Below are 14,636 nucleotides of genomic sequence, written 5' to 3'. Positions count from 1 at the left end.
CTATATTTATAATATTTTATAACTTTTGAGGGCACATTTGATATTTGCCTCAAAGATAAGACACATGTAGGGCAGTTTTGTTTTCTGTTATTAAATGAAAACCATGAATGTAGAATTTCCAAGCAATTTAATAAAAATAATATTACAATATAGATCATTTCTAATTATCTTTAAATTTAAAATAGCCTACACGAAAAACAAAAATGAAGAACATGATAATAATCCCACAATGCATTTAATTATATTTTGTTACTTTTTCACCTTCCACGGAACAACATGATGAAAGTTATGTACATAATAGAAAAGATAAAATGACAAAGACAAATTTATCAAACTCGGGAACGATTTTCCAGTTTCACAGCCCCGCAATTTCTTGGATAACTTGACTTTTGTCCGCTTCAAACTGATCATTCCCTGGAAAAAAAAAAGGAGAAAAAGTGATATAATTACAACTACTCAGAAATATTAGATCGTTACAATTGAACAAATTTTTTATGCTGAATTTGCTACGACATTGAATTGCACAAAACGCGAACGTCACGTTCATTATCCAATTGCAAAATAAGTTAAACGTGATAAAAGATTGGTCAGAGAATTTTTCATGAAACTATCAGGGCTCAACATTGTTGGAACTAACGAAAATTTACCTTTTTCCATCTTGATTTCCTCGATATGCCGGAGAAGCTTCTCTTTGTTCTTTGCCAGTATAAATACAATTTCTCGTGGTTTGTTTTGATTAGCAATAAACAACTGAAATTCGTCATGAAAGTTAACTAGTATATAAAACCAAATAAGAAGTCGGAAAAAGTAAAAGCCCCACCACATTAATTGTACCTTTATTACGTGGAATGCTTCTATCCTAATTGTCATACTTTCATCCTGTCGTAAAAGAATTAGAAGCTCCGTACGTAAGATGAATATTATCAGTAATCTAACTGAGCAGGACTATGCAAATGAAACTACCGAAGAAAGCAACTTACTAAATAATACAGTGGCTTAAAGTAGTAATAAAAATTTGACCATATTACAGCAGACTATGTTATAGCTATGTCAAGCAATGGTCAGAGTTCCAAATTATTAGCTACACATACTAGGGCCAGTTATTTTCTTTTCAAATTTATTGTCGCCAATTTTATAATATGCACACACCGTATTTTTCTAAGCTGTTTTAAATATGCAATTTCTTAGAACAACATCTATAAAATCTCATTAAAGGGCGAACTTTGGACAGGCCTCTCCGTGATTTCGAAACTATGGGTCTCACAATGCATAGATTCCTATTCCTAGACTTTTTTTTGTGAGCCCCTCCAAACTTCAACCTTTTCTCCGTGATTTTGGACCTGTGGGTCCTTCAAGGTACTAGTTTTCTCTTCTTTTGTGTGGGCCCGTCATCCCCTTCCTTCCTCTCTCTCTCTTACCTTTTCTCCTCCCCTCTCTCTCTCACCTCCCATCCTCTGTGATCTCTCAATTTTTCATATGCCTCCATCTTCTACGCGCCGCTGAGGGTGTACTTGTCGTACATCTCTACCGCGGCCTCCTACGCGTAGCTGAGGGCATACTTGCTTCCTTAGTGGCCCTACTCTCTCTGGCGTTTGCACTATACAGACCGATCCGCTGTAGATCTGGCAATTTAATGCCGCCACAAAACCCCATCTCTTCCCACATCTCTCTCTCTCTCTCTCTCTCTCTCTCTCTCTCTCTAGTGTCGCCCTGCTGTCTACCCCCCACCCCCCCCAAACACACACACAGACACAGACACAGAAAACCTCCAATCCTTTTTTTAGTTGATTTGAATTAAGAGATCTCAGAGTGAGAATGATAGGGTTTTGTTGTTCCAGTTGTTCTAAAAATCATTAGATGCGAGCTTTGAGAGGCAGTGGGTTGTTTCCGAGAATGATGATTACAAAGGTAATAATGCTACATTCATCTCATAAAATTTGGAATCTCAAATAAATATAGCTAAATCTTCATTGATAATCCAACAACCTTCACAGCATATCCTTTGCCCTCATATTGGCACGTTCTCCAATTTTCAGGCCATAAAATTATGGTCCATAGATGAATGGGAATCCTCTTTTGCAGGACTGAAAAATTAAATGTTTGTTGAGAAATTGTGAGATATCTACCACTAGCAAGCAAATCAAAGTCTTATCATTTTCTTAATTATCAATAAACATTATTGCCCCAACTTTTTTGCTATTACAGGCTTATAGCCAAACGATTCTTGTGTATTCTACAACAAAGAAACTCACAGACATCAACGTTTTTACTCAATAATTAATATGACATAAAATCTCGCCTTGAAAGGAGGATATAATGTAAGAAAGCAAGGAAGCAAAACTACGAAGCATTAGAAAGAGCAAAACAAAAGAAAACAGTAGAAAACGCATAAAAATGAAAGTTAAGAGTGTGAAAAAAGCTAAACTGGTAAATTTAGAATATATTATGTGAAAGTTTGCAAACACCTAAGCATTGATCGCTAGACTTATGAGAATAGAGTGAGAAAATAATGAAAACATTGTTTCACTTCCGCATAGTAATCCAAACCGAATGCAAAAGAAAGTTCATTCTCCTTGTATGCCCAAACTTGTTACACCAATTGTACAATCAGTTCAAGTCATTTTCAGAATTTTCTAAACCTGTATGCCTATGGTTACCAAAACTTAGATTCCTAGAGATAACGCATAAAAGGGGTCTATTTATGTTGAAGACAAATTGGAAACACCGTTCTCTAGCAGCTTTAAGCTGTTGGTGAACAATGGTTGTTTCATATATAGCCTGGTATTGAGGTCTTGAGTTCAAATCCTGTCAGGTCTCGTCTCATTTAATTTCCTCCCATTTAATTCAAGTCAACCTCTTGAGTCTATCAAAACGTCTCAAACTCAGACATAAGGAGTGTTGAAGGGAAAATATAAAAACATTATTTTCTGATAGCGTAAGACTGGTGAACAACGGCTATTTCATATAATTTAATAGGTTGCGACTACGGCTTCTAGTCACAGTGGGGGGACTCTTAATATGGGTTAGGGCCAAGCTTCCGATTCTCAAAAAAATAAAATAAAAAGATATAGATATTCTCTATAGTATCCATCACAGAGAGGTAAAAAGATATCTTACGTAAAGAAAGCACTTGAGCTCAAAAATAATTCCAAAATTCAAAAACTCATACTGGACAAACCAAATAAGCTAGAATATAGACCATACCGTGAGAAGCCCCATTAGAACTCTAAGATAGTCCATTGAACTAACATATCGCACCATAACTGCAGAATTTGATCTGTCAAGTAGCATGTCTCCCAAAAGCTGAACGCATAATACATATGTTATAGAGCTTGCTTACAGGTCTTTTTAGATGCTACATCAATATGAATGAAATTAGCTAAACATAACTTAGTTCTCCCCATTAAAAAATAAAAATTAATATAAAAATCATAATTACTGCAATAGATGAGCAAAATTAGTAGAGTAGTATTTTCAGGATTAAGATATATAACAAGCTCTAAAAGGTGCAATATCAACTTAATAAAATCCTATTTATCCATAATAAGATACCGATAAATGGCAAAATTAAATCTGAGATATGATAGAAGGACCACACCTTGGCGGCTTGCCTTTTTGTAATGTAAATCGTGGATTCTAGCAGCCTAGAGTTATATTCTGCAAAAAACTGTTAACACAAGAAATAGTAAAATTTGTATAATACCTATCAAGTTTGATAATTAAAAGGATAGACTAAAATAACGAATCAAAGATTTCATAGTTCTAAAGAACTCCAAAGAAAGTTAAGGGAAAAAAAAAATGAGAGAGAGTAAATGCAAGCCTAGAAGCTTATTTCTTTCTCGATGATAGATCAAATGTAAGTAACCCTAATATGTTAAGCCTCCCACGAAAAATACAAGGAGGTAACAATATCACTAGGCAGAAATCAACAGAGAATTTTGACATATAGCCAACCACACAGCACCAAATAGATGTAATTTGGCAAAAGGCTTAACTTGTTGAAGTTTTCACAGATCAATTAAAAATCTCCAGCTTCTTTCCAAACACAAATATACAGGCTGACACATGCGTATGCATAGCGCTATACAGATAGTAAAATATAAAATGTGAAAGTCCACAGTGAAAAATTCAAAATATAAATTTAGTTTTAATCAACAAAACTCACTGAACTTACTTGCAATTGAAGTTAGGAAAGACGGTAAAAAAATTTCATTAGATCACCATAAACAATACTATAGAGAACAGTTACTAAAAAAGTGAATTTGACACTTTATGAAGATGAATTGACTTGCTGAATTAATTATGTTAACAACAAGAAAGAGCACATCTTCAAAGTTTTTGAACAGCTTTTTGTTTCATATACTTAAGAGATCATAAATGTTGCAAAAGTTAATAGAATAAGTAAATGAGGCAAATTAAACCTTAGAAGATCAACTGGCTTTAAACTTCAAAAATTCTCAAAATAATAAATACAAAAATTATCAATAAATAACAACTTAATTCTTGTATTTGTGCCATCTATGATTGTCTACATCTAATTTCCCACATGAGTAAGAGAGAAAGAGAGAGAGAGAACAACAAACGAATAAAAAATTCAAGCAAGAGCAAAAACTTACCCAGTCGAAATTTTTTGCAAGAAATTCAGCTACGGTTGATTTATGCCTTGTCAGAAGCTCCTGTTTATAGTCGGGCGCTATTGTTACAACTTCTTTTCAATAGAACAAATTGCATAATGACAGTTTAAAACAAAATTTCGAAATAATGAACTAATCTTTGGAAAATAAAAACCTAAAAGAAAAAGGCTATTTCAATAATTGAAAAAACAAAAAATTCACGATTGAAAATCTATGAACCATTTGCGAATTTTTTGAATAAGGGAAGATATGTGAACAAAAAGCAAATTGTAGAAAACATATACACAGCCTTAAAAAAACAAAAAGACAGAGTTCTTAATTACAAGCAGCAGAGGCAAAGTGGTTAACAAAGTCAGGAGAAAGAATATATTGAAAAAAAAACTGAAAATAGAGCAAACACCTTACGGGAACAAGCACAAATTAGCACTACAGTATCTACCAACCAATTAATTTATCACACAGTAGCATTTATATGTATGTCTGAATATATCAGAATAAATATGTACGGCATCGTGAACTGTGTTGACTCCTACAGACTATTTTAGTCATTTTTAAGAGCCAACCATCAATTGAATTAACTCATTCAACAAATGGAGTAGTAAATTCTCAGTGAAATCAAATAGAAGGAAAGAGAGACCTTTGCCAAAAATGAAGCCAAACGTCCAAGAAGACACTTTACCTAAGTCCACATGGTTTAAACTAGAGCAATGTATGAGATCCACAAAATACAAAGTAATCTATTGCTATATACTAAAGTCCGTGGGGGGTTTTTGTTTGTGGACACATGTCCATGTGGTATATTCTATGCACTTGGTGTACCGTGGACCAAGTCAAAAAAATATAATTTTACTTCAATAGATGTATTTAAAGTTTATAATTTTTAATACATAAATATTTTTTTTATTTTTATTTTTTTTGAGAGATAGGTAGCATGTTATAAAATATAATCAATAAATTAAATCTTAATTTTTGAATTGTTTATAATTGACTTTTAGGAGTATCATGCATAATACTGTAAACCAGATCCAATATACCATGAATTGGCAATAGAGATATTAGGTGCACTTTGTACAGTGTAGATCATGAATCCGTTCTATTTTAATTGGGTCTACTAAGGGGATAATCTCTTAATATGACACAGTATCTTCCTCATATCTTTCTCTTTTTTACAGTGTGTACTCTCTATCTTACTTAATTTTGATTTAATTTAATGTTTATACCTTTACTCTTCTCTTTTCCTCTCTCACCGAGAAATGTGCATGCCGCTTTCCTCTCTCCCTCAATTTAATTTTTAATTTAATGCTCTCTTTTCTTTCTCCAAATAAAAGATATGAATATTTAAAATAATTTTAAACTTTAAAAATCTTTAATTTTTATTTTTCTAAATTATGAGTAAAATATACTACATTTGAAAGCTTGAAAGTGCGCTCTCCCTCTCTCTGACTTTAACTTTTACTTAATGTTCTCTTCTCTCTCCAAATAAGAGATATATATATATATATATATATATATATATATATATATATATTAGCATTTTTATTTGTCTCTATTAAGTGACTTTAAATAACATATAATATAATATAATAATTGTGAACTTAAAAATTGCACCCGCTGCAAAGCACGGGTACATTGCTAGTGCTATGTAGGGTGGCATTGTAACACTCCTAGGATTTAAAATAGTCCTATATATAAGGCATAATAGGACTAAACTTCTTAATCCGGCTATAGCATTTTGGGTGGTGGATAGGCTCAAGACGTTAGGAGGATTAAGCATGCTAAGATTAGAGTAGTTCTAGAATGGGCGACCCCCCTAGAAAGTGAGGCATTATAGTTGGTATCATAGCCAATTACTAGCTGGAAGTATGAAATCGGCTGAGCTAGGATCACATAGCGGGCAGAGCGCGGCTCCCCAATTGACAATCATTGTGGGTGAAACGCGGCACCTCATAAGGTCGATCAAGACTAGAGAGACGAATCTCACATCGCCTGATGCTTGTGAGTATGCTTGAGCCTAACAAAAACATCGGGACTTAAAGATGAGGAATGTGACACTCCTAGGATTTGGAATAATTCTATATATAAAGTATAATAGGACTAAACCTCTTAACCCAGCTATAGCATTTTGAACGGTTGCTAGGCCCAAAAGGTTAAGAAGGTTAAGCATGCTAGGGCTAGAGACTAGAGTAGTTATAAGATTGGTGAACCTTCTGAGAAGTGGGGTGCCAAGGTAATGAGGTATGGAGTCTGGAGAAGATTGCATGTCAACTAAAGAAGATAATATTGCAAGAAATTCATTCTATACTTAAACAGAGAAAACTATAACCATCCTATAACTATAAGATCTTTGAAAGTTCTTGAATTACTAAAACAAAATAGATTCTATACAACTGATCGATAATAAAATTAAGTTCAGTAGTGTAAGATAAGATGAAAAATATACAAATATAGTTGTTGTACAAAAAAAAAGGAAAAAAATAAAATCTCAATTTGAAGTCATTTCATTATGAAGTTTCATCGTGACTTCTTGCATATTTTGCGATTACAATCCAATTTCAAAAACTTCAACTAGAATAAAAGAACCCAAAATTTCTCACTTAATGTAACTCAAGATAGTATATATCAAATTACAAATCATCAAAGAGATGAACTTCAGGGGAAAAATCAATTTGCACCACACATAATTAAAGGCTTTTGAACAATGTCATACTATTATTCTTTCTAGACACCCATGGCGTGACAGTAACTCTCCTGAGACAAACACCCTCACTAAAAATATGCACCATACCTCATTCTTACAGGAGAATGCAGCAAACATTTTTCTTTATTTTCTACCCGAAATTAAAAAGTATTAGTAAATGGATATATCATAATATATTGATAATGCATGCGCTAATGACAGAAAAACAATTGATTGAAACCAATAGAGACTTTTCTTTTCTAAAGTAATGGCCATGAAAACATAAACTAAACCCAAAGTTTAAGTCGCAGAGAGGAAAACATAGTTGAATAAACAAACTTAACTTTAAAAGTTGCAAAGGCTTCTGATTCAATGTCGAAGTTCTGATTCTGTATGTAATCGAAAAACTTTTTCATGTGCTCAGACTCTAAGATATACCTGCAAGTGGAAAACAGAACAAATAAAACGTAAAAGCCTGTTAAAAAAATCAAAATTTCTCCGTCACGCAAGTCACTTATAGCTTGAAATTAGAAAAAGTAATTCACTTGTATATAATATAGTAAACGTAAAAACGTATAAAACTTACTTCAATTATCACCCATTTTGATTTAACTACCTAACCTTTAAAAATTTGATTATGCTACCTAACCTTTTAATATTTGATTTGATCCAATTAATAACTCTTCTATTTAAATTTAAATATGCAGTTTATCTTTATGAATTTAATTAGCATATTTTATGTAATTCATGTAACTATAAATTCATTAATGTAAGCAATTGGCTTAAATTTTGTATCAGAAGAGTCATCAAATGAATTAAATCAAACAAATGGGAACGTTTGTTACTAAAATCAAAATTTTGAAAGGTTGGATAGTCGAATCAAAAGGTTCTATAGTTCAAATAAGGGCATGTTTATTTCGCGGAAACTGGACTTTGGGTTTAACTAGAGTTTAGGTGAAAATGGCTTCTCTCCCGCTAGTTGTTTTATGGCCATGGAAGTGAAGTTTTCCTAATTTTGTTGTTTGTTTGGTAGGAAATGAATTGCATAAAATGATATTATTGCCTCTTTTATAACTATAAAATAATAAATTATAATATAATAAAAATCAAAATAATATAATTATATAAATAATTAATTATAATATAATAAATAAAAATTTTCCCTCTTATTTTTTTTTTTTATTTTTTCCCTCACATCTACTTCCCGTAATGGACTTCATATCACACTAGGGAAAAGTGAAGTTATGATGTTTTGGAAAACTGAACTTTCGGCCGTAATTACATTAAGGTGAACCAAACACCGAAAGTGTCCATTTACAGCCCAAAATCACTTCCCCTTTCCAACTTTCTCCCAAACAAATAGGCCGTAAGTTCTGTACAATTAACCTAGAGTAAAAGAGCATCCAGTTAGATGAACCCTGAAAGAATGAAAGAGGAAGAAGGGCCTGTATAAAGGCAGCAAAAGGTAATTATCTGGATAACCCTCTAGCTTCACATTTTAACTATTTCGCATTCAAAATTTATTCAAAAATGCTTTTGCAAATCATCGAGAAATTCACACATTCTGTGATTACAATTATCATACGAATCTTAAAACGAGAGTATGAGACGAGATAACTAATCCGACTAAAAAACTTGTGCAACGAAATTTCCAGAAGAGACAAACTAGCTAGCTCATTAACATGGGTATATAAATTTCTAGAGAATGATAAAAAAGAAAGGAAAAGAAAAAGGGACTTGACATGGATATTGTTGGTTACCAAGAAATAGGCAAAAAATAGATAATTTAGCATTAAAATGCAGATTCCTCTAATGTTTGGTCTGCTGAAAATTAGAGGGAACTGAAAGTAAAGATTGAGAAGACTATATGAGGTAATACCCCTACCAACTCCAACTATATTATCCTCAAACCTCATTTATCCTTCTTAACATGTTTCTGTACTTCCTTGCACCATCTTCAAGCTTAGATTCTTTGCCATCAAATTATGTCTACAGTAAAGAAACATATATTGTCATAAAAGTTGGTCGATCCTTTTTCTATATTAGGCTTCTAGGTACCTCTATAATGCATCTCAAATCATTTAGCTTCTTAGACTAGCATATTTATCATCCCTCTTTGATATAGCCATTGTTAACAATATTTTCCAAAATTTTATTGTTAGGCTAAAGCAAGGTCACAAGTCATTCATTTTATTATCACCACTTTTCTTTGCATGCACTTCCCCATCTTTCACTCTCTTTCCGTATTTCTTAGTATCATAAGTTGAGCAGCATTGGCGGTATCATCTACCCTTGCATCCTTGTCAACTATGTCCCCATCTCTCTCACTATACCCTATTTTTTATCCTCCTCCATACATTCTCTAGAGACTAAACCCCACTACATTTGCGCCCTTCAATCCATGTATCATACGCAATTTACATAATGCCCCTTTCCATGACTAAGTTACCACCATAAATAGATATAATAATTGTGCAACATAAAGATATTAAAAATAGAGCTTTTGATATTAAATCGTAAAGACTGAACTAGAAAAAATAATTCAGCACCTTGCAACACATTGATGGCGAATGCACTCCCTCAACATAGCACCATAGTGTAAAGCAACATCTATGTTGTCATACCTGTATAAACAAATATTACCTTTTACTTGACAGAGTACAAGAAGTAGATTAATATATTTAAATAAAGATCTTGTACGAAAGTGAAGATCCACAAATGCAGATTCACATATGTAGGTTGCCCCTTATACTAAATATAGGTTTTTCCAATTACAATAAATAGACGTTCCTATATTTTCATAACATATAAATGTTGTCCCTTTGTGTTCTACATCACCACTTGTCTCCACAACATAATTTGCACTATTCAAAGTTCAGATAACATAACAATACTACATGCATAGTTGTTCTTATTGTAACAAGTAATTATATGCAACTGACTGTCAAAAGAACCAATAATCTTCATAAAATTGATAGAAAAACCTTATGACTAAACACAATAGCTGAAGCTGTTATTGTCACAATTCATTATGTCAAAATCATGACAAAGATTATATCAATCATATTGTAAAAGATAAACCTTAACTTTTGAAAGGATAATTAAAACATCTCACATGATTAATCACTACAATAATCTAAAGGTTAAAAAAATAGCTGCAAAGAACAAAGATCTTATTAGCTGCAGGGAAATCTTAAACGGCTCAAATGATAGAACTCAAGCATAATGTCAAGCTTATTAGAATAAAAATGCCCAATGGCAGAGAAATGGTTTAAAAAAACCTTTGGAGGAAAATGAATATACACCTAGATAAATGAATGTACGAAACAATAAGAAGCTATAGCTCACCCAGCAACTAGAATATCCAAAAGATCTTTGTTCGCTTCCAGGTAGTCAGAAGCAATCAGCCGGGAATGGACTTGTTGTCGTTGCAAATTTGCAACAATTTGAGTAGCATCTTTTCGAGTCTGCAAAAGATCATAACACTCGTTGATCCAATAAGTCAAGAAGATGAAAGCAAATTGATAAGTAGCATATCTGTATAAAAACAAGAACTAACAAAAAGAGTACATATCAGCAGTGGGAGTGTTACCTCACATAATACAATCTACTATATACATAACAGTTTGTCAAATACAATTTGCCTATAAGTTGTCTTATGCAGTAGTTAATACGAAATTAAACAACAAATTTTTACCTACCTCTAAATTCAGTTTTGGAAGGCAAAGAATTAGTAGACGTAGAGTGTTCTCTCTAAAGAATTCTTGGGTCAGCTGGGCACATGCTTCAGGGACTGGGTCAGCTTCACTGCTGCCATAGAGGATAAATTTCAACTCCCGGATATTTTTGCTCAATTCAGCCATCTGTGTAGGCAATTCAACATGAAATTCACTAGAAAGAAAATATGGAAGTAACTTTTAAGACAGAAATATTATACGGGCTCTTTTATATGGCCACCTAAAGGCAGTTGCAAGACAAAATGTAACATCAAACAAAATCAGACAAACTAATAAAAACTTACATGTTCATCCACATTAGTTAGTTTATTACTTACCATATACTCATAAACAAAGCCAAACCAAACTGTACTGTTAGTTCACAAATTAAAATTACTGGGCATCCAAGAGAAATCAAATAACATATACAATAGATACCATTTGGAAATGGGGAAGTCATAAAGAGATCGATTTACTCAGTCATAAAACAGTTTTCAGATAAGAATTAAACAGTAGATGAAAAATAGTTGCACAAGATCATAGCTAGAAATTGAAAGTTTCTACCAAAGAGGTTGCAGATAAGAACAAAAAAATAGACGAAAAAATAGAGATACAATATCATAGATAGGCGAACCAGGAGTTTCCATTGAAAAGGTTTAAGATAAGAATAAAAAATAGTAGATAAAAAATAATTATACAAGATCATAGTTAACCAAACCAAAAGTTTCCACCAAAGAATGAGGCAGCACTGCTAAGGCTGCATATTAATATGATTATAATTGACCCTGCATATTCTAAAGTTTTACCTTTTTTTAATCCTTACAAAGAATGGATATGGTAGTCAATCTACGCTTCACACGGTCATTAACAATCCTGGGAGATTGATGTGGGAGACCATAAGAAAATATAGCACAGTGACATTATATCTAGTATTTGGCATTAACTAGAATCATAAGATGCTCAATGAAATATGGCATGGTAGTAATAACATCTAGAGGTATTTATTGGACTATTGCTTTTCGTTGATCAATATTTTATCTCAATAAAAATTTAACAGTATGTCTAGTCTAAAAAAACCAAATTACATGTAGTAAAATTATGTAACTTATTACACCAAAGAAAAAGTTATTATCTATAATGTCCTGTACATTGAGATTCCAATCCTAATCATGTAGCTAAGAAATATTTCAAACACCTATAAGCAACCCATAAGCTCTTACATGTAGATTCTATTATTAAGGACTGCTGAAATAAATTGGTTTAACTAAGGTTGTACAATTATTTTCTGAATTTGTCAGACTCCACTATAAAAATTGTAGACAAGGTCAATTTTGAAGCTATAGACTTAACTAATTACAATAAATTGTCCAGGCCAACATTAGTAAGATTGTAAGATTGTTCCAGAAGAACAAAAATTGCAATAATGACACAAGCAATAACCTTTTCTATGAACAAATGAAAAAAAAAAAAAAAAAAAACCACAAGGCCAACCGCAAACATTTGAAGCTTGCCACCAGTAATCAAAGCTATAAGGTTCGATACAATTGAAAAACTACCAATCTAACATTGCAAAACATCTTTTGGCTGGCCAAGGACTTCTTTAACCCTTCATGCAACAGCACAGTTTATCAAAAGATAAAAGACCAAGCACCTAGACCTCTCAATTCGGTTTTTTATCAGGTAAACAAAAAGTCAGACATTTCTTTCCAAGGCATAATTAAGAATTATGTGAAATTTTTTCATAAACTTACACAAACTTCATTTACCACCAGAAAGCTTCATGAGATATGCAACAAGAAAAGGCATAGCAAACTGTTTAACTATCAAGATAAGTTTAAGGGCCTATTTTGATGTCAGAACAAGTTATCTAGTGATAACTTGTGCGCTGTAGGATTTTCTTCTGTGATTGCAAGATAGGATCTTTGTTTTACCTCCTTGCAAGGTCTTCAAACCATGATTTGTTGGGATAGTGCTTTCCAATTTCCACCTACAAGGTGATTTATCTTATTCCAAGGAAACAACTAGGATATAGCATGTTTTTCTCAACATTCGACCATACTACTCATCTACAAAATACTACATGCTTCTTAGTAAATCAAAGGATGCGCTGAAAAGGATATTCCTGCATCCAAACAGGTCCTAAGTGAATATGGAATTCATTTCCTTTTCATCCAAGTTAAAATTGCAGGGGACAGTTTTCTGCATAACGAGCATTTTAGCTTATTAATGCTGTAATGCATCTGTGCAAGTATTTTAGCAGTCACGATTATTCCACTGAAGCATAAGAGGCTCAGCATACAGATCATTCCTGAGCCTACCTTCTGTTGTCATAAAAATCCCAAAACAAAAATCTAATATAGCAACCCTAATCTGAATTAGTGAATAGCATCAAAAAGCATTTATTTATATATTGATGGCACAGAAACCATTATAATGTTTTTCCTAAAAAATACCTACTTTAATAATGAACGCTACACAACAAAATTCCAAATTACCACACAAAGCATGAACTATTCTAATTTCACATGACAAACCATTATCGAATGGAAAATGCGAAACAAACCCAATTATACCCTAACAGCGCACCACATTCCACAGTGCAGAGAACACAACTCGCAATCCATCGAAAACAAATCAGAACCAGGCATAAACCAAGGAAACAGGCGAGGGGGTGAGCACCTTCTCCTCCCTCTTCGCCTCCCGAGAGTCCCACTTGCGATCGACGTAGGCGAGGAGGTCCCTCGTATGCCGAACGACGTCGGCCGGGGGCCTCGGCTTCGACCTGAAGAGGCCCCGCATCTTCTCCCTCCGCTGCGGGAGCGGCGAGGGCTCCGGAGGATCGAGGCGGCGCCGCCGCAGAAGCGTGGGGGAGCTAGGGTTCGGGATATAGCGGTAGGAGGAGAACTAGGGTTAGGGTTTCGTCGGAGGTAGCCGCAGCACCCCGGTGTCTCCTTCCCCCCTCCTCCTTCGCAAGGGAGTTGTACAGCATAACCGTTTCTCAATATTCCCTCGCCTTTTTAGATTTTATTTTATGTTTTTTTATATTGAGTTTAAATGCGGTTAGATATAACACAAAAATACGTGTCGCCCCAACTCTCCTCTTCAACTATGACAGGTTATTGCGTACACATCCGGTCTAAATATACCAATATATATCAAATTTATTTTTAATCTTTTTTTAATAATTAATATTATAAAAAATATAATCTAATATAATAAATATAATCTTATACTATATAAAATATTTATATAAAAAATCATATAATTTAAATTTTCATAATAAAATTTTAGAAAGACGGCTTAGAAGATGTACTTATATACACGGAATGATTTCTTGGGCTTTTTTTGCAAATAGCCACCTAACTAATTTTTTTTTTAAAATTGGCCCTATCAAAAATTTATTTGCAAAAATGGCCCTGGTCCCACCACGTCAGCGCCACGTCAACGCCACGCGGGCGGGACTGGGCCATGTGTTTAAGTTGAACACGGTAAACCATTCACCGTGTTCAATACAAGGTTTTTGTATTAGACACGGTGAATGGTTCACCGTGTCCAATACAAAATGGTTAACTGCGAGGTATTTGTATTGGACACGGTGAATGATTCACC

General features: G+C 33.4%; 1 protein-coding gene across 2 annotated transcripts; it reads right to left on the bottom strand.

Annotated features, from left to right (window-relative positions):
* On the bottom strand, window positions 205–14,042 carry LOC109721005 (putative MO25-like protein At5g47540). 2 transcript variants are annotated; one of them, XM_020248393.1, is made up of 11 exons: window positions 13,707–14,042; window positions 11,013–11,174; window positions 10,660–10,778; window positions 9,861–9,935; window positions 7,656–7,749; window positions 4,617–4,676; window positions 3,599–3,667; window positions 3,205–3,303; window positions 835–879; window positions 648–750; window positions 205–414 (listed from the first exon to the last, which is right to left on the bottom strand). In XM_020248393.1, exons 1-11 carry the CDS (start codon window positions 13,824–13,826, stop codon window positions 356–358), a joined length of 1,005 nt encoding a protein of 334 aa, XP_020103982.1. In that variant the 5' UTR covers window positions 13,827–14,042; the 3' UTR covers window positions 205–355. The 2 variants fall into 2 exon arrangements, with proteins under 2 accessions (XP_020103982.1, XP_020103983.1); XM_020248394.1 differs by lacking the exons at window positions 3,599–3,667; window positions 4,617–4,676.

The sequence above is a fragment of the Ananas comosus genome, linkage group 15, assembly GCF_001540865.1.
Source record: "Ananas comosus cultivar F153 linkage group 15, ASM154086v1, whole genome shotgun sequence".
Classification (NCBI taxonomy): Eukaryota; Viridiplantae; Streptophyta; class Magnoliopsida; order Poales; family Bromeliaceae; genus Ananas; species Ananas comosus.
This window is presented reverse-complemented; position numbering and strand designations above follow the sequence as displayed.